The 25,318-nt window shown below is 32.9% G+C and overlaps 4 protein-coding genes across 5 annotated transcripts; 2 read left to right on the forward strand and 2 right to left on the reverse strand.

The window, feature by feature from the left end:
* Nucleotides 1-274: 274 nt before the first annotated feature.
* Nucleotides 275-3,181, forward strand: LOC114165357 (ankyrin-1-like). Of its 2 annotated transcripts, XM_028050007.1 has the most exons (3): nt 275-394; nt 721-1,434; nt 1,643-3,181. In XM_028050007.1, exons 2-3 carry the CDS (start codon nt 766-768, stop codon nt 2,825-2,827), a joined length of 1,854 nt encoding a protein of 617 aa, XP_027905808.1. In that variant the 5' UTR covers nt 275-394; nt 721-765; the 3' UTR covers nt 2,828-3,181. The 2 variants fall into 2 exon arrangements, with proteins under 2 accessions (XP_027905808.1, XP_027905804.1); XM_028050003.1 differs by lacking the exon at nt 275-394 and having other exon boundaries at nt 404-1,434.
* A 5,478-nt stretch (nt 3,182-8,659) lies between these two features.
* On the forward strand, nt 8,660-14,240 carry LOC114176705 (DNA polymerase alpha subunit B). Its single transcript, XM_028061833.1, has 16 exons — nt 8,660-8,784; nt 8,856-8,931; nt 9,471-9,617; nt 10,407-10,779; nt 10,863-10,958; nt 11,209-11,288; nt 11,650-11,725; nt 11,821-11,994; nt 12,309-12,413; nt 12,520-12,615; nt 12,697-12,789; nt 12,889-12,927; nt 13,073-13,114; nt 13,385-13,515; nt 13,605-13,731; nt 13,843-14,240. The coding sequence occupies exons 1-16, from the start codon at nt 8,709-8,711 to the stop codon at nt 13,993-13,995; spliced, it is 1,884 nt and encodes a 627-aa protein (XP_027917634.1). The 5' UTR covers nt 8,660-8,708; the 3' UTR covers nt 13,996-14,240.
* Nucleotides 14,241-16,341: 2,101 nt separating this feature from the next.
* LOC114162829 (3-oxoacyl-[acyl-carrier-protein] reductase 4) lies at nt 16,342-20,011 on the reverse strand. Its single transcript, XM_028046810.1, has 11 exons — nt 19,647-20,011; nt 19,407-19,549; nt 18,896-18,949; nt 18,392-18,472; nt 18,273-18,318; nt 18,085-18,179; nt 17,714-17,744; nt 17,274-17,410; nt 17,086-17,179; nt 16,924-17,006; nt 16,342-16,757 (listed from the first exon to the last, which is right to left on the reverse strand). Exons 1-11 carry the CDS (start codon nt 19,810-19,812, stop codon nt 16,725-16,727), a joined length of 963 nt encoding a protein of 320 aa, XP_027902611.1. The 5' UTR covers nt 19,813-20,011; the 3' UTR covers nt 16,342-16,724.
* Nucleotides 20,012-21,155: 1,144 nt separating this feature from the next.
* LOC114193820 (protein Iojap-related, mitochondrial) lies at nt 21,156-23,995 on the reverse strand. Its single transcript, XM_028083803.1, has 4 exons — nt 23,632-23,995; nt 23,443-23,530; nt 21,988-22,085; nt 21,156-21,417 (listed from the first exon to the last, which is right to left on the reverse strand). The coding sequence occupies exons 1-4, from the start codon at nt 23,911-23,913 to the stop codon at nt 21,346-21,348; spliced, it is 540 nt and encodes a 179-aa protein (XP_027939604.1). The 5' UTR covers nt 23,914-23,995; the 3' UTR covers nt 21,156-21,345.
* Nucleotides 23,996-25,318: the final 1,323 nt, after the last annotated feature.

Consider the following 25,318-nt stretch of genomic DNA (forward strand, 5'->3'; position numbering starts at 1 on the left):
TTCACAGCAACCTCAAATTTTCATGATTAAAAATGACAGAACAAATAGGCACCTTCAAGACTGTTACAAGGTGGTCTTAATATCATGTAAAAATTCTCAAACTGTAGTATTTTTAATTTCTTAATTCAGGCTGAAACAGAGTTTGCAAGCAAGATTTTAATTTTGGGAAGACATTAGACACAGACTGAAGAATTATTTAAGGTTACAAGTTGGTTACTGGGTCAGATATTCATGATTAAATAAATGCCCTTTGGCCATATGTTCACGGATCAGAGAATCTTAATCTTTCTATGCTCTCTTTTCAACTTTTCTTCTGCACCATTGACACAAACTCTGTCTCACTCACTCACACAAACTCATGTTCATCAAATATCATAGTTTATCATAGTTTATGGTACTGTGTGTGTGACGTGTGTTTTCACTGTTTCTTTTAACATTTTGCCCTCAAAATCCGCAGAGAACGGTAGTTAGGTTCATGTTCGCAATTAATTAGGCCATCCCCACCGACCCTTTCCCACACTTCTTCACACTATCAATCTCACACCAACAATTTTTCACACAATCACACACACCACTATCTACCTTCAGAAACTGAAATAAGGAAAAAACATGGAAAAACATTGAATCAGAACTGAGAAAACTACCACTTCCCAACACAAGTTTGTTGCATTGTTACACTTTGAAGTATCTACTTTGATTATTGATACTGGTGTTTTGCAGACACAAGTTCATTTCTTTGGAGGAGGGTGAGATTGCAAATGTGCAATGTCTCCTTCACACTTGCCTCTGCGTTGGGAGAGCACCGGAGAGCAGTGGTGGTACGCTTCTCCGATCGATTGCGCCGCCGCGAACGGCCACTACGATCTGGTGGTGGAGCTTCTCCACCTCGACGCCAACCTCCTCATTAAGCTCACTTCCCTCCGCAGAATTCGGCGCCTCGAAACAGTGTGGGACGACGAGGAACACTTCGAGGACGTCGCGAAATGTCGCTCGCAGGTTGCGAGGAACCTCATGCTGGAATGCGAGACGGGAAGAGGAATCAACTCCCTCATTCGCGCCGGCTACGGCGGGTGGCTCCTCTACACCGCCGCCTCGGCCGGTGACGTGGATTTCGTCCGGGAACTGTTGGGGAGGAACCCTGCGCTTGTGTTGGGAGAAGGAGAGTATGGAGTCACTGATATACTGTATGCTGCTGCGAGGAGCAATGACTGTGAGGTGTTTGAGGTTGTGCTTCGTTCTGCTCTCTCGCCGCCGGCGCAGATGGAAGAGGTTTTCGAGAAGGATATGATGAATAGAGCGGTTCATGCTGCTGCGAGAGGAGGGAACTGGGAGATGCTGAAACAGCTTGTGAAAGAGGATTGTGGCGTTTTGGGGTTTAGAGATGCTCAAGGGTGCACCGTTTTGCATACTGCAGCTGCCAGAGGACAGGTTCAGGTGAGGAATTTGATGCAGATTCTCATTCCCTTCGACAAAATTTGATGCAGATTTATAGATGTTTTTGTCAAGGAGGAGAGTTAGAGGTTTATTTTGGTAATTTGTAAGATAAATGTTTCGGAAAATTGGTATCGTCATAGATGGTTAGAACTTGGAGTATGTGCTGCATTTTTCAGTGACTCTTGTTTCGATAATTTTAATGATGCAGGTGGTGAGAAATCTACTTGCAACATTCGATGTTGTAAACTTAACAGATGATCAAGGAAACACAGCGTTACATGTAGCATCTTACGGGGGTCACTTACCCGTGGTGGAGATTCTGATTCGTGCATCCCCTTCATTAGCATTGGTAACCAACCACTATGGAGATACTTTTCTTCATATGGCAGTGGCTGGTTTCAGAAGTCCCGGTTTCCGAAGATTGGACAAACATGCTGAGCTCATGAAGCAATTGGTTTGTGGAAAGATCGTGAATTTACAGAACATCATCAATGTCAAGAACAATGATGGAAGAACGGTTCTTCATGTAGCAGTGATTGATAACGTTCAGTGCGAGCTAGTGGAACTGTTGATGTCTGTGCCATCAATTGATCTTAACATTTGTGATGCTGATGGAATGACCCCTTTGGATCTTCTGAAACAAAGACCAAAATCAGCATCTTCTGATATCTTAATCAAGATGATAGTTTCCTCTGGAGGGGTCTCTAATGGTAAAAATCCTATAGCAGGAAATGCACTTTGCATTCATCACAAAGCTCATGTCATTGGAGGGAGTCCTGGCACTTCGTTTAGAATACCAGATGCTGAGATTTTCTTGTACACTGGCATTGAGAATTCATCAGATTGCAATTATGATCAAGCAAGTGTGGAATCATATTCCTGCTCAAACGAACCAAGCAATTCTGACTCCGAAAATTCCCCACACACCAAGAAGTATGATAATTCTGCGAATCGTGCTGTGAGGCGTTCTTCAAAGTTTCGTCTCAGGTGGCCTAAAAGAAAGGAGACAAAAACAACTGCATCAGAATTAGAAGATGACGATTCTCTTGATCCTTTTAGTTCAAGTAGAAACTTGGAAGATTTTGCAATTCCATTGCGGCAAAGATACTCACAACAACCATGCTCCCTTCCAAACAACAAAAGAACAACTTCTCTTCCAAGTTCATCCTCCAAAGTGAAATTCAGTGCTGGTCTGATGCAAGGTGTGATTCAAGTAAAGCCACATTTTTCTCATACAACTCCAAGTCCTTTCCAAGAATTATCTGTGGCTTCTCTTTCTTCCATCAAGAAACAAAAGGGTACTGATATAAAGGGACCCTCTTGTTCTAATCCACCATCGGAGGACACAGCCCTTCTGTTGGACTACAAACATTGTTCCCTCAATAAAAACTGATGAATGGATATTTTTCCTTTGGGCCACAAGGCCTCGCTGTTGAAAATTCCAATAGCTGTGCAAAGTCAAACGGGAGTTACAAGCGTTTGAGTTCCATGGTTGCCTGAGGATTATGATCGTTAATTTTTCTCAGAAGATGAAAATAAAATATTACTATTGATCTTGTAATGACGAGTTTGTGAAGATTAGCGCAAAAATATGCACACAGGTGGTGATGATATCTGCAGAGTTTGGCGTACAGTTCAAAAATAACCACCACATCCAAATTCCAGCAGCAATACCAGTTGATGCTTGTTTGCTTTTTGTGAGACACATGTTATCTGTTCTGTATCTTCTTACAGCAATTTTTTGTAATCTACGATTGTACTCTTTTCAATGTCTAACATGTTCAGATTACACGACAGACAATAAAATAAAAGTGTAAAACTGAATATATCCCTATAGTTTCATAGCATAAACTGTCAAAGTGCTAATATTCTGATAATGAAAAAGTACAAATTCTAAGTAAACTATGTTAAGAATTCCTTGTAAGTTGGAAGTGAATGACTAAGATAAATAATATATAAATTAAAAGACTTAAAAATTTATTATTTTAAATTTTTAGGTTAAAAGTAGTGTCTTAGTCTCTTAATTTGCACACTCTCAATCGATTAAATTAGTTAACTTAGACATTTTTCATAGTTTTGCTACCTTCACCTATGATTTTATTGACGATGTAGACATTGGTCATTACAGTTTATTAGACCAAAGAGATATGGCTTGTCTTGGACAATCAACTGGGTATGTTAACAAGTATCACTTTGGTATGCTTCTGATCTTTTTTCCAAATTCCTGGTTTTTTTTTTATCGACAAATCCTTAGTTATTAATTTTGTTAGTTGAGTGAGTTAAATCCACTCTCTTTCACCCTTCCTTCTAAACTTCACGAAACCAATTTTATTTTTCTCAATTATTAGCAGAAGAGATCGAACCCACAATCTTTCTCTCATTCTCAAATTGCTCGTGAATTGAGTACTTATTTTTTCGTTTCAGATCTGCATTCTTCTTGAGGTATTGTTGATGATACTATCTCCTGTTGCTGCCATGAGAAATATTATCATGTCAGCCAAATACTACAAGTTTTTCTTGTAACTATTGATGCAATCACTTACTCCCTCGTTTGATTTCAAAGTTGATGTGGATGAAACTAAACCACAAGAATTACACTCGTGCACTGTACATGAAATAATACATAACCATCTTATCTATAATAATATATAAAGATTATATAAAGAGGATATCTTTTTTTGTCCATATTTCATTATTTTAATTTTATCCTTAATTATTATTTTATAAATAGTTACTTTTAATCGTTAGTCTAAAAACTTTTTTGTCTTTAACAGTTGTTTTAAAAATTTCTCTCATGTACATATTTTATTTTTCTAATTTTACATTTAACAACTATTTTAAAAATTATTATATATTTTTTATTGAACTAAACCGAACCGAATCGAATTGAACTAAATCGAACCGGACCAGACTGAACCGCATTGAACTGAACCGAACCGAACCGCACTAAACCGAACCGAACAGGACCATACCGAGTTGAACCGAACTACACTAAATCGAACCGCACATAACTGAATCGAACCGAACCGAACCGAACTGAACTACTCTTTAGTTATGCTAAATTTTAAAACACCTTGAAAAAAAGAAGAGAAAATTTAAAAGAAAATTTTACACTTTCATAATTAATTAATATAGAACAAAGGGAGAGTCGCTTTGTAATATGGGTAAAAAATGTCACACCCAAAACCCCTCTGTTATCTTCAGTAATTGTTTTAAAAACTTCTCTTATGTACATATTTTATTTTTCAAATTTTATATTTAACAACTATTTTAAAAATTCATTATATATTCTTTATTGAACTGAACCAAACCGAATCAAATTGAACCGAACCGGACCAGACCGAACTGAACTGCACTAAACCGAACTAAATCGAATCAAACCTAACTGAATAGCATTGAACCACACCGAATCGCACTAAACTAAACTAAACCGAACCGAACCGCAGTAAATCGAACCGAACAGAATCGAAGTAGATCGAACCGAACCAAACCCGAACCGAACTAAACTAAACCTAATCAAAACGAACTGAACTACTCTTTAGTTGTACTGAATTTTAAAACACCTTCAAAAAAATAGAAGGAAATTTAAAGGAAAATTTTACACTTTCATAATTAATTAATATAGAACAAAGGAAATTTAAACTGAACTACGCTTTGTAATATGTGTAAAAAATGTCACACCCAAAACCTCTTTTGTCTTCAATAATTATTTTAAAAACTTCTCTTATGTACATATTTTACTTTTCTTATTTTACATTTAACAACTATTTTAAAAATTTATTATATATTCTTTATTGAACTGAGCCAAACCGAATCGAATTGATATGAACCGAACCAGACCAAACCGAACCGAACCGCACTGAATCGGATCGAGCCTAACCGAATTTCATTGAATCGAACCGAACCGCACTAAAGTGAACCAAACCGCATTGAACCGAACCAAACCACACTAAAGTGAACCAAACCGCACTGAACCAAATCGAATTGAACTAAACCAAACCGAACCGAGCAATACCGAACTAAACCACACTATATCGAACCAGATCGAACCAAACTAAACTAAACCAAACTGAAATGAACCAAATCGAACTGAAATACTCTTTAGTTGTGCTGAATTTTAAAACACCTTCAAGAAAAAAGGAGAAAATTTAAAGGAAAATTTTACACTTTCATAATTAATTAATATAGAGCAAAGGGATAGTCGCTTTGTAATGTGCGTAATGTCACACCCAAAAGTTTTTTCAGCACCAACACCAAAATCGTGGGGTCCCTCTTAAACAATTGAAACATAATGTTTTACTCCAAATTAAATATAACAAGTGTATAGACGATAACATAAACAAATTGTATACTTTCAATAAAAAAACATTAAAATGACAAGTTTAAATTGGTTTGTATTCACCTTTCACACAAATAACTATTTTGTCAAAGTGGAGAACATAGAGTTTCAAAAGAATGCAAAAGACATATAACAGAAGGATAAAATGTTAGTTAGGGTTAAGGTTCAAAAAAAGACATACCAGTTGGGTGGGGTGCGAGGGGTTAAAATTACAGTGAATGTGGTGAGGTGGGACGACGAGAGCAAGGCGACATGGCCTTATATAGTAGTGACCAAGATGAGAAGCTCAGGATCATTATCTCAATGGTGGTGATTGAATTAAAAAATGAAGTGTGCACGATGTTTAGGATAAGAGGCCATTTAAGAAAAATAAAAAAATTAAATACATAATTCAATTAGTTAGGAGTTAATCGATAGAAGTTCAATTTTTAAAAAATAAACAGTAAAACAATACTGTTTTATTTTTATTACTTTAATATTTCATTTTTATTAAAAATAATTTTTTTTGTTACTTTAATATAATATAAATAATTATAATTAGATTAATTTTGTTCATCCCTAGAAAATCAAATAATTTTATAAGGATGAAATATTCTTAAATATAAAGAGAAAATAGAAGAAACAAAAAATCATAACAAAAAAATAACAAAAATGTACAACTAAAAGAAAATATCAAAGATATTTATGAGACCGATTGTTATTGTACTGGTCAAGTCAATTTTATCAATTTTTTTTTAAAACAACAAATGCTTCCTTTTAATATCTTTTATTTATTTATTATTTAATTCCTTGGTTATTTTTTAGCCTTTCACTACTTTTCATTTTATTTCAAAGGGTCTAAATTGAACTTTTTACAATCTTGATTTATCTTAATAATTCATTTTAAGGATACATTTTCATACGATTAGGTACATATAATTCCATGCTATAATAAAAGTAATCAAGTTTACTACGAGAGAGATATTAATCTATCTCAATGTAAATGTTAAATTTTGTCTAAAATAACTACAAATCTCTTCTATAATGACAAAATATTAAGGGTAAAGATCTAAAATTTTTAAGCCATTTTGAAAATTTCATTTAACAAACAATAACTAGAAAATCAAATAAAAAACATGAAGAAGCAACATGACAATGTTTTTATCTTTCAGCAAACACGTGACAATGTAAATGCAATAAGTATGAAGGAAGGGAATGTGTAATACATTTAAAGGTTAATCAACAAGTAATTATAAAATATTTACAAGAAGAAATAAAAGTTACATTTTCTATTGTATTAAAATAACGTTAACTAATGATTTATTTTTATTTTGTATATTCTTTATATATTGTTATAGATGAATGAAAAAAACTTTTTTTTGCGCTCCTATGATTTCTAACAACAGTCCCATGTTTCAAAACAACCTTCTATCCTTCTTAAAGGGACTTTAAGATTACCTATTCAATAAGATTTTTGGAACAAACTTTATGATATTCTAAGAACATGATCTCCAAAATAGGGTTTTTGGAAGAAAAATTTTGAAATAGAATTTCTAAAACATATGAAATACATCTTGTAAAGAGCTTTCTAGACTAGAAATTTCAAAATAAGTTTTCCAGAACATATGAAATACTCTTTTAGATGAACTTTTCATAACTAACTTTTCAAAACTTATAAGATGTATTCTGGAATAGGATTTTAAGAACAAGATTTCCGAAATAAATTATTCAGAACGAATTTTTTTGAACAAGCTTTCCACAAATTATCATTGGTTTACACTCTCTCTTATTGTTTCCTCTCAAAATGATTGCAACAACAATGGAGAACTGAAGTGTAGTGACAATGACAATGGATGCGGAAGCACGATAACTACAATGACATAGTTTTGCGATGAAAAATATTTTAATATTTTTACTTTTAGTATAAGAATTAAACTTAACTCAAATTTCTATAAAATATTAAAAAATACAAACATACAGATGCAACAACGTTTACGTTTTCATATGCATAAATCATTTTTAATTGAGGTTTAATTAAGTTTTAACCCCTTATTTTACATTAGGCGCAAGGTTATTTGATTAACTATAAGTGGAGACAATAAACATTATGATGGGATAAGATATCATCAGTTAATTAATAAAAAAACAATGTTAAAAAATATAACAATTTTAAGTATTTAACAGAGAACATAATTATTAAAATTTATGAGATAGTTTAAACTTACTTAAACTTTTAATTTATGGAAATATTTATTTCACATTCCACTGTCTTAGATTTTTTTTAGAACGGTCAAATTTATCTAGAAAGAACTTAAATTAATGGTTGAGTTACACTTCTAATAATTTGTAATGTACGCCACTCCTAAAGATAATGTTGGAAGGAAAGAGTGAGTTTTGATTCCACGAATATGTGATTTAAAATTAATGATTAATTTAGTAAAAAGTAATTAATTTTTAATGTTTAAATATCTCTGCTTGCCGCCATCCCCTAAAATATTTCTATTAAGAATAAAAAGTTATATAAAAAAATAATTTAAAAATTTCTGCTTGCCACCTAAATACAACGTTCAATCAAATTTCTTTCTATCCTCCCTCTTTTTCTTTTCCTAATAAACTTTTTCACACCTTTTTCCTCTTTTGACCGACATAGTTTTTGAGAATGCTTACTTATGGTTATTTCCGACATGGTAATTGTCCGTTGAAATGATATATGTTTAATTTTCTTAAGTAAAGTTTAATATTTATTATTATTTTTAATGAAAAACTTTTATTCTGAAAATTAGTTTTATAAACGGTGACAACGGCGCGCTAATCCGTCCGCGTGTTAATACGCGCGTTATAAAGGGCATAATCGGAATAAAAAAAAGCCAGTGCTATTTATACACTAAACCGGCAAAGTTCCCGCCATATTTCGTTTGCATCTCAAGTGAGAGAAACCCTAGAGAGAGAGGGAGCAATGGAAGAGGAAATCAAATCCGAATTCAAAAGAAGCGGTTTCGATATCGAAGACGAACAAGAAATTCTCAGAAAATGTAAGCGATTCTTCTGTTTTTCTTGTATTCATGCGCAATAGTTTATCGGTTAATCTTTTGAGAATGTGTAGGTGTCACTTTCTGCACCGATTACAGTCTCACTCCTTCCGATCTCGTCTCAAGCTGGGAAGTTCATTACCTCAATAGGTTTGCGTCTTCTTCTGCTGTTTTCATTTAGTATTTTGAGTAAGTATTATTTATTCCGTCGTAGTTTGTGGATTATTTAGTCTACAAGAAGGTGTACTCTGTTATCCGCGTTACGTTGCTAACGAGTCTACGGAAACTACAATGCGTCGTTTGTTTGATATGAAATAAACGTTTTAAAGAAAAGGTGTATTGCACGAAACACTTCTGTTCCTCTTATGAAAAGTAGGAAAGTTCAAATTTAAAAAAAATAAAACATCGGAGTTAGTTCTTTCCGTTTTATGAGAGGAAATGTTGGTTTAACGTTTTCGTTCGGAAATAGGTGTTTCGGTTTGTTAGATATTTCGTAGTTTGAGAAAAACAACACTTCAAAGAACTGTGTTACGTCATGTGCTCTAACTCAGATTTTTTTTTCTTTTTCAATTTGAGTTTCTCAATGTTTTAATAATTATTGGTGTTGATTTAATGATTCGGTCTGGAAGATAGGCGTTATGGTTTGGTTAGTTTATAGTTTGAATTTAGTTGTTTTTTTTGTTTGACAGACAGCTAAATCGACCAATTGTAGAAAGTGCTGAAATTGATGGCTTTCTGTTGCATCTACAAAATGAGAAGAAAGAGGACAGTATAAAGGAAAATGAAAAGGAAAAGGAAAGTGGCTTGCATACGTACTCTATAGGAGATGTAGAAATGTGAGCATCTACTACGATCTTGTATTTATGTTCATGGTTTTTTGATGCTTTGTGCTTGAATTGTTTCTATTGGTCTGCCTAAAGTGTCTTGACGATTGAATCAAGGGCAATTTGATTGCCAAACAAGAAATTCCAAGCTCTGTGAATAAAAAAAGTGCACAGAAATAAAAAAGATAATTATGTACCTTCATTAATATGTATTTGGGAGGGCGCTTGCTCACTTGATTTTGAGTGACTTGATTTTTTAAAATTTAATTTGATTATTATTGAATTTCAAGATAAGTGATTTATGTTTGAAACTATTGTCTCAAAAGCAAGTTTGTGGTAAGATTCAGCGTCAAATTTTCAACTAAAATAAAAGCCACATTTAGTTACCTTTTGTCGTACTTACTTTTTAAGGCATAATCATGATGTGATTTTTTTTACGAGTCAAAAGTCTATGATTGATTCTCTTTGAATCTTCCCAACCTATTTTCAAGCATAACATAAATGGTGTTTGAATTTGCCACCCTGTAGATCACATCATAATCGCAGACGAAAATGGTCTCGTGACCGCATATCTTCAAACTTCAATTTGTTGTCAACCAGCTTCCTTTTTTTCCTTAGAATTGTGTTTGATCTTTTCTCTACCCTTTTTTCTTTAATCTAAATGCACATGCATTTTGGGATATAATACCATGTACACTGGTTCAATTGGTGTTTGTTTTTCTCCGTACCCTGTATGGTTACGTAATAGTTGACGAGGCAGAAAGAACTACTTGATGTTAGTTAAGAAATCATTTTATGCAGGCTCTTAAATAACGATGATGATACAAAGGACGATACTCCCGGAACTCCAATAAATCACCATCATGATCTCTTTCCTCCTTCAACTGAGCCAACATCTTTAATGTATGAGAATGTTTTATCTTCTGGGAAAGCATCAAAATCAAAACTAATAACACCCTTTTCAAAGCGAACAGATAGGTTTGCAGTGAAATTTAGCATCAACACTCTCCCTGGTGTCGAGAATGGGAAGCAGGAACCTGATCATGAGTATACTGAGAATGATGAAGATGATGTTCTCAGAAGAGTTCCACAACGTGAAAGGTGTTCATTGGTCATTCATGGATCAGGACTCAAACCGGGTTGTAAATTCATGTATGATAGAACGGAGGATAGGGTATGTGATTTATTGTATGACTCCTAACTAAATCATTACCCTTTTATATATTTTTTTGTTGAAGTCTGATTATTTTTATTTAGCTTAATGCAATAGAAAACCGAATTAGAAAACATACAAGGGCATTGGTAGCTTCTGGTCTCTATGAAGAACCAACAGACCCCACATCTGCTTCACAGGTAAATATAATACTTCCCTTTCTGTCCCATGAACACACTGAAATTTGAAGGCAAAGTTATGTTTTGTCATGGCCATACGCTAACATTTTTGAAGCACCAAAATTTAATTATAACTCTTGGATAACAACATTGTTACGATGTTTTATTTTTAACTTGGGCATCAGATTTGATAATCTGTTCTGTGACTCCGTTGAATGATATTTGCATGAATGTAGATTGTCTAATAATTTGAATTCATATTATTTATCAGAGGAGCATTTTTGCTGTTGGCATGATTTGTTGTGATGCTGAAGGGCGTTTAAATGAGAAGTCTGTCATGTTGCAGAGCAGGTAATAGTCTCCACGTGCCCTCAATAGACATGTATCTGTTATCTCATCAGAGTATCAGACTGGTATGTCTGTGTGCCGGTGTGTTGGCTTTCTTTTATAAACATGTAACAAACATCCACAATAACAAAGTCAGTCTATTCAACTTGACTAGAGCTTTTGCCAATAAGTGGAATGCTGTGATACAATTCTTTACAATTTTGTGATCCATTATTTTATCTAGGGAATTATTGGGAGATTGTAGGTTAAATTATGTATGGCATTGACTGTGTTTAAGGGTGACATTACACTATATTTTTTGCTATATTTTTGTCTTTTCAATTATATCTATCATATATGGGTCTGTTTTCTAATAACTTGGCAGTATTGAGCATTCTGGAGGGGAATGCGTTCGCCTTGACTTACAACGTTTAAACCATTATTCAATTTTTCCTGGCCAGGTAAGTAATGTAAATATGATGGGTTAAAACACTGGTTTTAAGTGTGTAAAAATAGCATATATTCAAGTTATAAATGGAAGATTTTATGTTGATAGGTAGTTGGTATTGGAGGACATAATCCTAGTGGGCATTGCTTTATTGCATCTAAATTGGTGGATTCTATACCTATGTCTGTTGCTGATGAGAATTTGAATCCTCTGAAGAAGCAAGCTATTGATAAGGAGAATCAGTCTACTGATACGATTAGTAAACAAAGAGAGTTATCAATGGTTTGTATAATGCATCTCCTTTATGCGTTCTGGAAACTATATTGTGCTATAGATTTCATTTTGATGAATTGTCAGAACATTTCGAACTTTTACTTTTACAGTTTTAACCATGAAATTTTTTCTAAGGAATGGTCATAACTCATAAGGCATTCATGTGGCGCATGTAATATTGTATACATTCCTACAAGTGACAGTTGAGATATAGATTTTCAAAGAAATTACAGTTTCTCTCTCAAATAATTTTGGTATAATGCTTGACATCTTGCATTTCTGTTAGTATTTTATCATTTACTCTTGCTTGTGGTGCTTAACAGATTATTGCGGCTGGTCCCTTTACTACGACAGACAATTTATTGTTTGAACCTCTTACAGAACTGCTGCTATACGCAAAACGAAGACCGCCACAGTTGCTTGTATTGGTAAGCACCTCCTATGCTGCAATCCGCATATTTCTATCATAATTATTTTATTATGATCCTGTAAGCATGAAAACTTGGTGATGTTGACAACTGGGTTTTGTTTCAGCTGGGACCGTTTGTGGATTCTGAGCACCCAGATCTTAAGAAAGGAACCGTAGACAGGAGTTTTGATGAAATATTTCATTTTGAAATCGTGAGGAAGGTAACTTAGAGGAAAGGATATTTTTTTGAATTTCTCTTTTTTTCATTTTTCTTACTCCCGCGGGGTACTTGCTATTTCCAGTTGGAAGATTATGTAGAGCGCGTGGGTTCTGGAACACGTGTTCTTCTTGTTCCATCTATACGGGATGCTAACCATGATTTTGTGTTTCCTCAGGTATTTGATTAATTGGACCAATTAGGATGTCAAGATTTTTGTTTCTTAGTGTATTGTTTAACCGGATCCGATATATGATTTAATAATTTGTTTTTGTAGCCCGCACTGGAAATCAATTTAACTGATTTCAAACCTCAGGTATGATCATTAGATAAAAAGAAATGGTATAATGATTTTTAAAAACTTAACAATTAATCTTCAGAACTGTTCCTTGAACTAGCAGAATATCATTCAGCATTGGCTCAGTTTGGCTATGATGCTTACCTAAATTTTCTTTATTCAGATAGTCAGTCTCGCTAATCCTGGAATCTTTGAGGCAAATGAGGTATTGTTTCGGGGTCTCATTTACGACTCACCCTTGTTGCTTTCTCAAGTTCTGTAATATACGTCATGGATTTTGTGTAAATGAAACCTTTACTTTAAGATTCAGTGACTTCTGGTTTCAACCTTGTGCATTTTACTCTTACATCTATGTTCAACAAAGTTCTTGTAGGTTTTTTCTTCCCACTTGCTGATTTTCTTTTAAAACTTAAACAATAAAGTTTAGTCACAGGTTGAGCAAGTGAGAAATTATTCATCAGAAATTGGCTTTCAGGTTAAGGTTGGTTGCTGTACCGTGGATATTCTCAAGCAAATCAGCGGAGAGGAGATATCGCGGACTGCAGCAGATGGAAAACCAATTGATCGTATGAGTAGACTTGCAAACCATATTCTCAACCAACAAAGGTAATACTTTTTTTAGCTTGTGATTTATTTTGCTTGTTGTTGGGTTCAGGAAATATCAGAAACAACTAATGTCCTTCAATTTTTGTCAGCTTCTATCCACTTTACCCACCCGCAGAAAGTGTCCCGTTGGACTTTTCGCTTGCTCCAGAAGCCCTTCAACTTTCATTGGTTCCGGACGTACTTATCCTACCTTCAGACATCAAGTACTTTGTCAAGGTAAAAAATAGTCTCTTTCGACGCTTCAGTTTCCTCAAACCACAAAAAAGCCGGTAGTTTTGGTTACTATTTTACGATAGAAAGTTTAGAAATAAACTCTCCACCCTGCAGGTGCTTGGCAGCGAAAGTGAAGGCATAAATAACACGAAATGCATAGCTGTCAATCCGGGTAGACTAGCCAAGGGAGAAGGAGGGGGAACTTTTGTCGAGCTTGATTATGGTGGGGGTTCCAATCAAATTAACGCTTCAATTGTTGGCATTTGATGTTGAAGATTCGTTTTGTTAAGGTAACCACTAAAATTAACCTGCTTGAAATTAATTATTTTGTTGAATCAAAACTGTAAAAATGTGTCCTCTACAAAACAGACATTAATCATATTTATTACTTTAGAAAGTTATTTTTATTTTTTTGTATGTGCACTAATCATATTTCACATGTCATTTTGCAAGATATGTATTATATGATGTTCAGTTTTATACTATAATTTTAAGGATTTAGTTAGGGAATCTAGTTGCACCTTGTTAAACTTCTACTCATTTTATCATTTACGTATGGTAAAATAATTAATTTTGCTGTACCCTTATGTTAGGTATGTCTTTTTTTGACATAATTAGATAATTGATTCATGCGATGAACAAAATAAATATTTTTACATAGTTAGATAATTGATAATATCATATTGAAAAGATAAATGTAAAATAAACTGTTAAAAAATTCTTTAAAGACAATGTAATATAATATTAAGATATAATAAATTATGTCTTAATATAAAATTGTGAATAACTTTCTTGTAAACATTAGAAATTATATCATACATATAATTTCATGTGAAAATGATTATAAATAATGTAATATAACACTTAAATATAAATATTTTTCCAATTCAACAAAAATGTTATCTTTAATAGAAACTAATGCATTCAAATTTAACACTAATTCGATTGACAAGATAGAAATTATTTTCAAGGTTCTATTGTATACTTGCACTGTTTTAAATGTAAGTTTTTTGAAATTATTCAATTTACTCATAATTTTACAGTTGGATTGTGTAAAATTATCTCGTATATTCATTAGCAACACTATCTAATATTGATTACTCCTTGGTGGTAGTACTTCCGCAGTTAGTCATTTAATACTTTACTATTCATTCCTGTTGAGTTTCTCTTGCTCTTAGGTTTCAATTTTCTCTTTTGGAAAATTTTTAGGATTCACCATGCTAGCAACAAAATGATTCCAATTTAGTCGTCGTTCTTGGCAACTTGTTAGTAAAAACAGGTTGTCGAATCTATAAGAACGTGAAGCATTTTTAAAGTCATATACTAGTTAAGTTAATTAGAAAATAAATGAATGGGTTGTGCTCAAGTTTGTTTAACTTCGTAAGTAGATGACTTTCTTTGACCAAAATTTTGGTACTTTTAAAATAAATAAAATTCCGTATGCGGATATTAGTTCGAAAATTTCCAGTCGTGTTGCCTAATTTTATTTGAACAATTTTTTTCTACTTTTTTATGGTCTAAGTAATAAATAAAAAACTCATCAATTTATAAAATCAGCGTCTAACTATTTTACTTAAATCAAATTTATTTAAATTTTATGTAAATTGCAAAATACTGATACATTATGTAATAATATTAGTGATTAAGTTTAGATTAAATGTGTTTTTTTTTCTTGAATTTTTAGAAATTAGTTTTTTAAAATTTTTTGAATCAGTTTAGTTTTTTATTTTTAGAAATGTATAAATTTAATCATTTAAATCAAATTTTGTTTTTATTTAACTTTTTCAAATGCAAATTAATTAAAAATAGAATTTAGATATTTACAAATGAATAACTAAATTGGTTCAAAATTTTCAAAAAATATTTAATTTATTAAATTTCAAGGATAATTACTAAAATGTCACCTATAACATCAAAGTTTTATATGTTAATCTTAATATTTTTAATCTTAATATTTACCTTCAATTATTTTGCCACAACGGAAATATCTCAATAAAATTGACAACTTGATAAAGAAAGGTAAAATTGTTTTCATAATTAACAAACACTTTCTTGAATTTGGTATGTTGAGAAGATTTCTAACTTTATACGAAATCTACAAAAAGAAAAAAAAATCCAATTACGATCGAAAATAATTAAACCTTATGCTACCAAAGAAAGGAAATCTAACTAATTTTTGTTTCCTCTAAACCAAAGTTACTTTTGTAAATATATAAACACATAAAAATTAAAAGTGATAAAATATTTATAATTTATAATTAATATTTAAAATTTTAAAATATCACAATAAAAAACAAACTTCACTAATTTCACTAATATTTTATAATTACTTTGTAGATTGAAAAAATCTAAAATTGTTTTTAAATAGAATCGCATTATAATTATGTTCAAATAACATTTTTCTAAAATAAAAACATTGGTATTCATGACCGAATCGAAATATTACTCTATTCCAAATTCAAGTAAAAAGTTCAAATAAAATTTATATCAATATTAACAAAAACATAACGTATATTAATTTAAAGTTATTGTGTTTTTCATGTATTTTATAATAACAAGAGATATATTTAGGAATTTATATTATAGAATATGAATATTGATGAAATATTGACATTTTGATGCTTGCTCGGGAAAGGGAGCAATTTACCCTAATACATATGTGGTCGACAAATAGCAAATAGAAATTCAGCAATGGGCAGGTAACTAGTTAATAAACATTGCAGTTTCCATAATGAACATCCAAGAAAGAAAGAAAGAAAGAAAAGCTAGGGCAAAGAGACAGAGTTGCTTATGAGAATTATGCCTATTCCGCGAACATGACCATAAATTCCAAAACGGAAAAAAAGAGGCAGAACATCTTGAATTTCACCATTAAGTTCAACTAAGACTCTCCTACGGTAAAACTAACTTAAACAAAACTCAGGCAAAGAACAAACTATGACCTTACAGCAGGAGGGTGCAAAAGCTCATGTTGCCGGTGTAAATAGACTGCCGGATTACATCACCATACCTCCATCAATGGTGAAAACCTGCGCCAACCAATTCTTGTCTACATAAATGCTTTATGTGATAAATGAAAATAGTGTTAACTCAAAATGGAAATACACGTAAACAACGTTAGTTATAGAACCCCAATGCATAACTTTATTTTAACATGTAGAGAATAGTTTGATCCATTTTACTTCCCTATTTTACCTGCCCAGTGATGTAACTAGAAGCTTGATTAAGAGCTAAGAATTCCACCAGTCCAGCAACTTCCTCTGGTTGGCCATATCTTCCTGAATCCAAGTTAAAAACGGCAAGTTAACAAAAAATTCAACAATTTAGAACCTCCATTAAAGTAGTCCCGGTGTTCACCTAATGGGATTGTCTCCAATATCTTTTTCTCAATGTCCTGTCCTAACTTGGCAGTCATGTCAGATGCAATAAACCCCGGAGCAACTGCATTAACCTGGTAAAGGAAACCAGGTTTAAGTTAACTCCGTCAACTGACATTGCAAACCTTTGATGCCAGAAAGAAAATGCATAGATTTTTGGTAAATTACGGTGATGTTTCTGCTAGCGTATTCCTTTGCAACTGTTTTTGTCAGGCCAATTACTCCTGCTTTTGCAGCACTATAATTGGCTTGTCCAACATTGCCAACCAAACCAACAACTGACGCAATATTGACTATCCTTCCCTGCAAAAAACAATTTACATGAAAGTGAAGATCTTGGTTACCATTAGCTGTCATCTTGCAAACCATAAAATAAGATAGCAGTAGAATGGATGCTAAAAGCACTAAATTTACAAAAGGATTCGTTGGAAAAAATATTTCCAGTTCAGGAATAATTAATCACTTCACATATTAATGATAATTACAATGATTAACGGGTAACCAGTCATTGAATTAATTAACCACTTGAGCTGTCCATTGAACTTTTTCACCAAGGATTTCTCCAAACAAAGAATCATAACAAAAGAACAATTTAGCGGTATGTCACCTTCTTTTCTTCATCATAACTTTAGCAGCAGCCTGCAAAAACAAACTAGTTCAGATCCAATTGGAAACAAGAGACAAAACTAAGCTTTTGGGTTTGAGAAAATGCTTTCTTGATTAATTTATTTGTTTCAAAAATACTTGATTTATTTATTTATTTCAAAAATAATTACAGAAATGCCTCCCTATTTTAAATTTGCTTGTTATTGTTTCCAAAGACTTATACACAACATTTTAAGCAGGGTTTTTTTCAAAAAGAAAAAAAAAATTACTTACAAATCTTCAAAAACAGAAATAAGGTTATAAATTAAAACAGAAAATGATTTCTCAAACTAAACATGAATTTCACACAAACTCTGATTGAAAACATATTTACCTGTATGCAAAGAAAAACACCAGTTAGATTTAGATCAATAACCTCCTGCCATTGAGGTTTCTTCATTCTCATTAATAAACCATCTCTAGTTATTCCTGAAAGACATTACAATATTATTTGAAAATGACTGGAGAAAAATAGAGGGGAAGGAAGGGGGCTAGGTCAACCATCGGAGCCTTCCAACTTACCTGCATTGTTTATCAATACATCAACTGTTCCCCAAGCATCAACTGCCTGTAGATGTAAAAGTTACGAAGCAGCCAAAGTAGAATAAGGTAAATGTAATGATTCCAGAGTATCTGCTCACAGTTTTAATCATAGCCTCCACATCAGCTTCATTAGACACATCTCCACCAAATGTAATAGCTTGCCCACCAAATTCCTTGATCTAAAAGAAGATAGTCAAACAAATAATATTAAAACAATGTATAAATAATGCGTAACCAAACAAATCGATGCAATTCAATCACTCCTTTCCCCCGAGTAAGAGAAAACGTTAGGCATCAATGTGTTATCGGGGCAATCCTCTAGCATGGCACCACCAATTTATAATCATAACAAGCATTTTAGACAACAAAATTGATAATGACTATAATAACAAATATGCTGAGATTGTAGGATATCCGAATCTCAAGTATATCGCCAATGAAGAAAATGTAAAATAAAATAATGAAAGTAAACATAGGTTCAGACTTAGTAAATAACTCTACATTATGGCCCCAAGTATGGTATCTGCACGAAAACTATATCACACACAGCAAATGTGCGCACAAAAAAATTATCACACAAACTTCAGGAGGAAAATTTCTACCTCCTTGGAAACCTCCTCCGCTTCCTTCGATGACCTTGCATAGTTGACCAGAACCTGCAATACAAGGCCAAGTTACTAAACATCAGGATCCCAAAGCAAATCAAGATAGTATTACAGAAATGTAGACAACTTTAAGTTCTTAAGAAGGTTCCATGGAGTACTCTATATCGTGACAAAAATTTGAAAAAAAACAAAAAACAGATTTAAATGTGTCCAAAACCTGGATCTTCAACATTGCGTCACAATCGTCAGAAGCATATTTCTTATGTGTCAAATTTTAAATCTAAAGAAGTTCAACTGACTTAAACTTCACATCATCACTTTTAGTCTCAAGCAACTTAAATCGCAAACTCAAAAGCAACAATTTGAAAATGAGATACATATATACATACATAAGTACACTATGTGAAATACAAAAAAAAAAAAATCTACTGTCAGTTTCATTTTAGTTTTTTTTACGACAGCGAATAGTTCATTATAAGATTACGCTCAACGATTGGCGAAGACGAACCTTGCAACCTGCTTTACCTAACGACAGTGCAATTGCTCGGCCAATACCTCTGGAAGCTCCAGTCACCACTACAACTGGCGCTTCCACCTTCTGAGGTGCTCCGGTTCCCGCTTCCTCCAGAGTAGCGACCTGCGCTCTCACACCTGCACTTACGCGCATCAAATAATCACCAAAACTGAACACGCGGACATAATAGCGATTGAAAAGCAAAACGCAACGAAAAAAGAACAAAATCGGTACCAGAGGATCTAAACGGAGCACTCGATTGGTGACGAAGACCGGAAACGGAACGGTGATTCGGGAGAACCGGAGACCATTGCCGGATCTGACAGACTTTCCGGTTACCAGAGGCGGCGAAGTTGGCGGTTCGCAGAGCGACACAATTGGATCCGGCAATAGAAGCCATGAGAGTTCCTAAAACGCGACGAGAAGGGGAAATGGAAGAAGAAGCCAGAGAGAAAAATAAACGTGAATGACACAAAGAAAGTGTGTTTCAGTTTTTAAAACAGAGTTCTGTTGTAGTTGTTAGACTAGTGTTTGCTTTGGGAGCTCCGCAGCGAGTGAATGTTGCTAACGAGAGGGCGATGGTAACGAAGGGAGTGCGGTATGTGAGGTTGCAATTACCGTGTGGGCCCTTGTATTCCAAGGGTGTATAGAGGGTAAAATGGTAAATGAAGGTATTCTTTATACTTGGGAGCATCGTTTTCGTTGGTGGGGAATTGATACACCATTCACCTAAACTAAACCCGTGTCTGACTCACCAAAAGTATGATTAGAGCATACAACATTTTTATTTTCATCTTTCTACATCATTTACTGTCACATGTGTCTATGTGTAATAAAATAGAGGAATCTAAAAGTAATTTCTAGTTTTGTGTCTAAAACAAGCTTAATTTATTCACGTTTATTATAAAGACGTAATTGTTACTATGTCATTCAACTTTATTTCCCTGTATTTTCAAATTTACAATTTACCTATATTTTACCATTCAGTTTTTCTTTTAGCATATTTTAGCATTGTATTAATAACAAAACCACATTACTTAATAATACTGTAGAGTATGCTTGGAAGCAGATTTTTCTATAAATTGTTATAATTTATTTATAATATTGTGCTATCTCACAAGACTTGAAATAATAAATTTTTTTGATTAATGTATTATGTGAAGTATTGTTAAAAAATATTATACAAATGCAATATTAAAAATATATATTTTTATGAATGCAACTACAGTGAAACTTACAAATGTAAATTCTAATTTTTAAATTGTAGAACATAATTTTTTTTAAAATAATTTACGAAAAATATTGCTAAATTTTAGGACATAAAATTTCTTAATATATATTAAGAAGACTATTAAAAAAAATAGAATTCCTTGAAAATTTTGTCTTAAAATTAATTTCTAATATCTGAAAAGTTTCAAAATAATATACTTCGATAGAAAAAAAAAATCAGAAGTTAGAACCATATCTAAGGAGAACTATCTGACAAAGTTAAAAGAATTAAAGTTCATTTTTATATTAAAAGAATACTTTCCTCCATTTTCATCCCTTTAATTTTAAAATGCTTCAATTTTTAGCCATTTTCCAAGTTAAAAGTAATTTTTGCCACCTAAGGAGAATAAGGTGTATATATATAATTTTCTGGTTGTAAACAGTTTTTCATTCACATATTTATTTAGGTCATATTAAAAGCCCAAGCTCCAGTAACGAGTCATAACTCGCCAAAAATAAAAGTGGAGTGCGTGATGACAGAAAGCTTCAGTTTTACCTCTTTTATAACTTTGCCATTCCAGCAAGACAACCCTAGCAAAATTTGTATTCAGAACAAGTAAAATAACAGATCAGAAAACTGTTATCTGTTTACAAACTTCTAAACTGTTTAGATCAGATGCAGAGTCAGGAGCTACAGTTTTAAAACGTTTTACATAGAGACCAATTAAGCACTCTTTTGTGCAGGTTTCTTCGAATTGTTTTTCCGCCGAACCTTCACTAAAGCTTTTTTTAAATCCTACAACAGAAAAAAGAAAAATGGAGATCACACGAATCAGTCATGCTACAATATTTATCTCAAGAATCCATATTCATCAGAAGAATAATAATAATAATAATAAAGACATATGTATATGTAATTGCTCAAGCCTGGTTGACCCAAGCCATATACACTAATATAGACCTAATCAGATAACTCGCTCGAGCCACTTAAGCAACCAGCAATAACTTAAGTACCATTTTGAACTACTTCTGACACAAACTGGTCCAGGAATTGGCCTCAATCACAACGCCTAATCTATAGGAAGATTTGGTGTGGCGATACCATCATAATATAAATCCAAGTAGTGAATGAAAGTTAAGGTGCCAGGTACAGAAGTAAGAAATGTTGAATTCTCAATGGTTTCAAATTGAGTTTTATTTGGTGCACTGTCATCTACAATATTAACCAATAAAAAATTTGATAGGTATGACAGTGTAAATATAAGCTAAAAACCAAAAATTGGATTAAATAGTAAACCTGCAACAAACCCAAACTACATCTAACTATCTTGCAAGTTAAAACAATATAAGCTAGCTTCGTACTTACCCCATCAGGTTCATTTTGAATTGTCCCTCGGGTCCAAAGACCCTCCAAGTTGTAGTAAGCTCTGGCCTTTTCATCAAGTGCATGAACTATCACTTTACCTAAACATAAAAAAAAAATTGAACCAAAAAGGGAAAGCAAGGCAAGGCATGTCAGAACTATAAATCCAATAATTGAAAGTTTTAATAACATAAAAAGCAATGTTCACCGATCTAGAAAATCATACATCATCCAAAAATAAGAGATTGATAGAAGAAAAGTGACAAAGAAAAGACCTACTAAACGCTAAAAACTAACAAAGAAATTCTTTCCCCGAAGCCTTGTCAAGCCACGGGATGCTCTGAGCAATCAAAGGAGTTAACAAGTAAGTGATCCATCAAAGAATCATTAAATTGCAACACCTCTCGAAGTAGATAAAAAGAATTAAACCACAATGTTAGATTAGTTGTAACAGATAAAATTCAATTAATTCTTCAATAGAAGAGTCATAATGTTGAAGGGCAGCCTCACCCACACTTTGGCCCATGGGCTGCAGGTTATACTTCCCCATGCAGATTGACGGGTTTAAATGTCCAGCCCACCCGCACTTTTTTACAGGAGATTGTGGGCCGGCTCACATGACTCGTCTTACCTTGTCATCCCTAATTACCCAAGAACAGTAACTCGCTGGCTCCATTCACCAGTGAAGAAATTGGAATAAGTGCAAGAAAGAAAATCAGAGGTTGGAGAGTGTGGAAACTGATTATCTTGTCTGACTTTATGAAATATCACATAGTAACATAGGCTAAGACAATAATGATGTGGAACCAACAAGTTAATTTAACAACTTTCTGGTACTAACAAAGAAACTAGTCACACAGGTAGCACACTCAATTAGCTAGGAAAGAGTATAAGTCTCCACTTAAACTGCATCAGTAGCTCTCAGATGTGAGTTTCAACCACTATCTGCATACTGGTTTACTACTTTATAACATCACACAACATCTATCGTGTGGATGGAATTGACGTCTCTGAAAAAGAAGACCCTATTAAAGATAGTCAACAAGTTCTTCGTAAATATGAATTATTGGCAAGGCCTGTGAATACCTAACATTCCTAAAAGAATAGAACATTTAGCAACCGCAGTCAAGATGCTAATTCATGACATTGTATCTGTTACCAGCCATTATCACTACTACAATTTTGTTGACTCGGACAAATTTCTTCAAAATTACTTTAGGTGAGAAAAATATAAATAAAATAAATGAATGTCTTCGTAAGTTAAATTAGCTTATTGCACAAGGTAGAAAATAAAAAAATAAAAAAATTATATAAGAACAATTCTACAAATTTGGGTATGTATAAATTAATTCTAACCGAAGAAACTATCTCTTGAAGAAGATTGTCCAAACGACCCGTAATGAATTTTCTAAACTCAACAAAATGAACACAAACAATCATTATAAAAGCACGAGATACCAGAATCAATGACAATCCACTTTCCTCCAGCTTCCCCTTCTACACTCGGTAGCATCATTCGTTCAGCTCCTCTCTGTTTCTGTTTAGCCTGGTTAATTACACAAAAATGAAAACCACTTTTGAGTTTCAATCGAAAATCAATAATGGAAATATAGCGAGAAAAGGGACGAAGAAAGGAGGGTGTGGTGCCTTGTAAATTAGGGCTTGGGCGATGTTCTTGACGTGCCAGGTGGACCTGCCAGTGGCGAGAACCATGAAATCAGCCCAATCGCAGTGCTTGGGAACTGGTATCACCTTAACGTCGTCAGCTTTGATATCCGTCAGAACCTTCTCGATATCCGGCAGATCCAGAAGGCAGTTACGGCCGTCAACGGCGGACAAAGAACAAAACCCTACGTTCTTCTTCCATGGTTGATGAAGAAGAGTCTCTGAATATCGCAAACACGTTCGAGTTCGAAGAAGTCCCCACATTCGAGTTCCACGCTCGAATCAAACCAGAGCAGAGCGAGTGAGTTAGCGAATAACCCTTGGTAACGCGACGACGCCGTTTTCATTTCTAGTTTTTTTTTTTTTCGCTGGCCATTAATCTATCCGCATTGGCAATTTTTCCTCTGTTGTATTCTGGATTGAATTTGGTTAAAAACATTATTTAAATGATTTGATACCATTTTGTTCATATTATCATACGGATTATTTTAATTAATGTCATCATTTAATTTTTTTTATGGCCTCTTCAATTATATTATAAAGTCTTAATATTTTAGTATCAAATGGTCATTTTGTTTTACTATTATTAATTTTTTTAATTCGGTCATATAATTTCTTTAAAATCACTGGTCGTTTTCACTTTCAGTAAGTTACCAACATAAGATGGAGACAAGAGATTTAAAATTATAGTAAAAGTAGAAAAAAAAAGAGAGAGAGGAGATATATCACATGTAAAATATAACATCCAAAAATTATAAATATATTAAGTTATTTGGGCATCACTTACCAGGAAATATAATTCATAGCATATCTAGTAAAGAGTTTTCAGTATAAATTACAGTCCATTAAAAAAATTAAAAAAAAATTAAAGAAAATATCAAAGCACTTCAAAGCATATGGACTATAATTGATATATTTCTCCACACAGATTATATACATTAACTATCCTGAGTTCATATCATTCGTTCATAATATGGTGATATATTAAAATATGATAATTGTATAAGAAGAAAATAAAACAAACAAAAAAGTAAAGTTAATGTAAAATAAAAAACTTAAGGTGTTTTTGAAAATGTAAACATATAAAAATATTCTTTAAACTAGTATATAATGAAATGTTACTCTCGTGTCTCCAAAATTTTATTATAAGTTATAAAAATTAATCCTTATTATTCGCATTAGTTGGCTAGTTTGAAAAAAAATAGAACAAACCAAATAGGCAAATAAGTAGGACATAATGAAGTGAAGAGTTACGTATTATTTTTCGTACAATTTTTTTAAATTTACTAATCAATCTTTTTTTTTATCATCCAATGAAATGTACCCAAATTTAATTATAAGTTACAAAAATCAACACTCATTGCTTGCACTATGTGACTGACTTGAAAAAAAAAAACAGTCAAAACCATATAGACAAATAAGTGGGACGTAATAAAAAAATAACTGAGGAGCTACGTATTACTTTGCGTACGATGTATTAAAATTTATTAATCAATATTTTTATCATCCAAATTGCTTGCACTAGGGGACTGGATTGAAGAGAAAAATAAGCCAAACCAAATAGGAAAATAAATGGGGCACAATGGTGGGGAGCTGCTTAAAACTTTTCGTACAATTTTTTAAAATTTCTTTATCAATCTTTTTTTTGTTATCATTCAAAGGGATGCAC

The sequence above is a fragment of the Vigna unguiculata genome, chromosome 1 (genome assembly GCF_004118075.2).
Source record: "Vigna unguiculata cultivar IT97K-499-35 chromosome 1, ASM411807v1, whole genome shotgun sequence".
Lineage (NCBI taxonomy): Eukaryota > Viridiplantae > Streptophyta > Magnoliopsida > Fabales > Fabaceae > Vigna > Vigna unguiculata.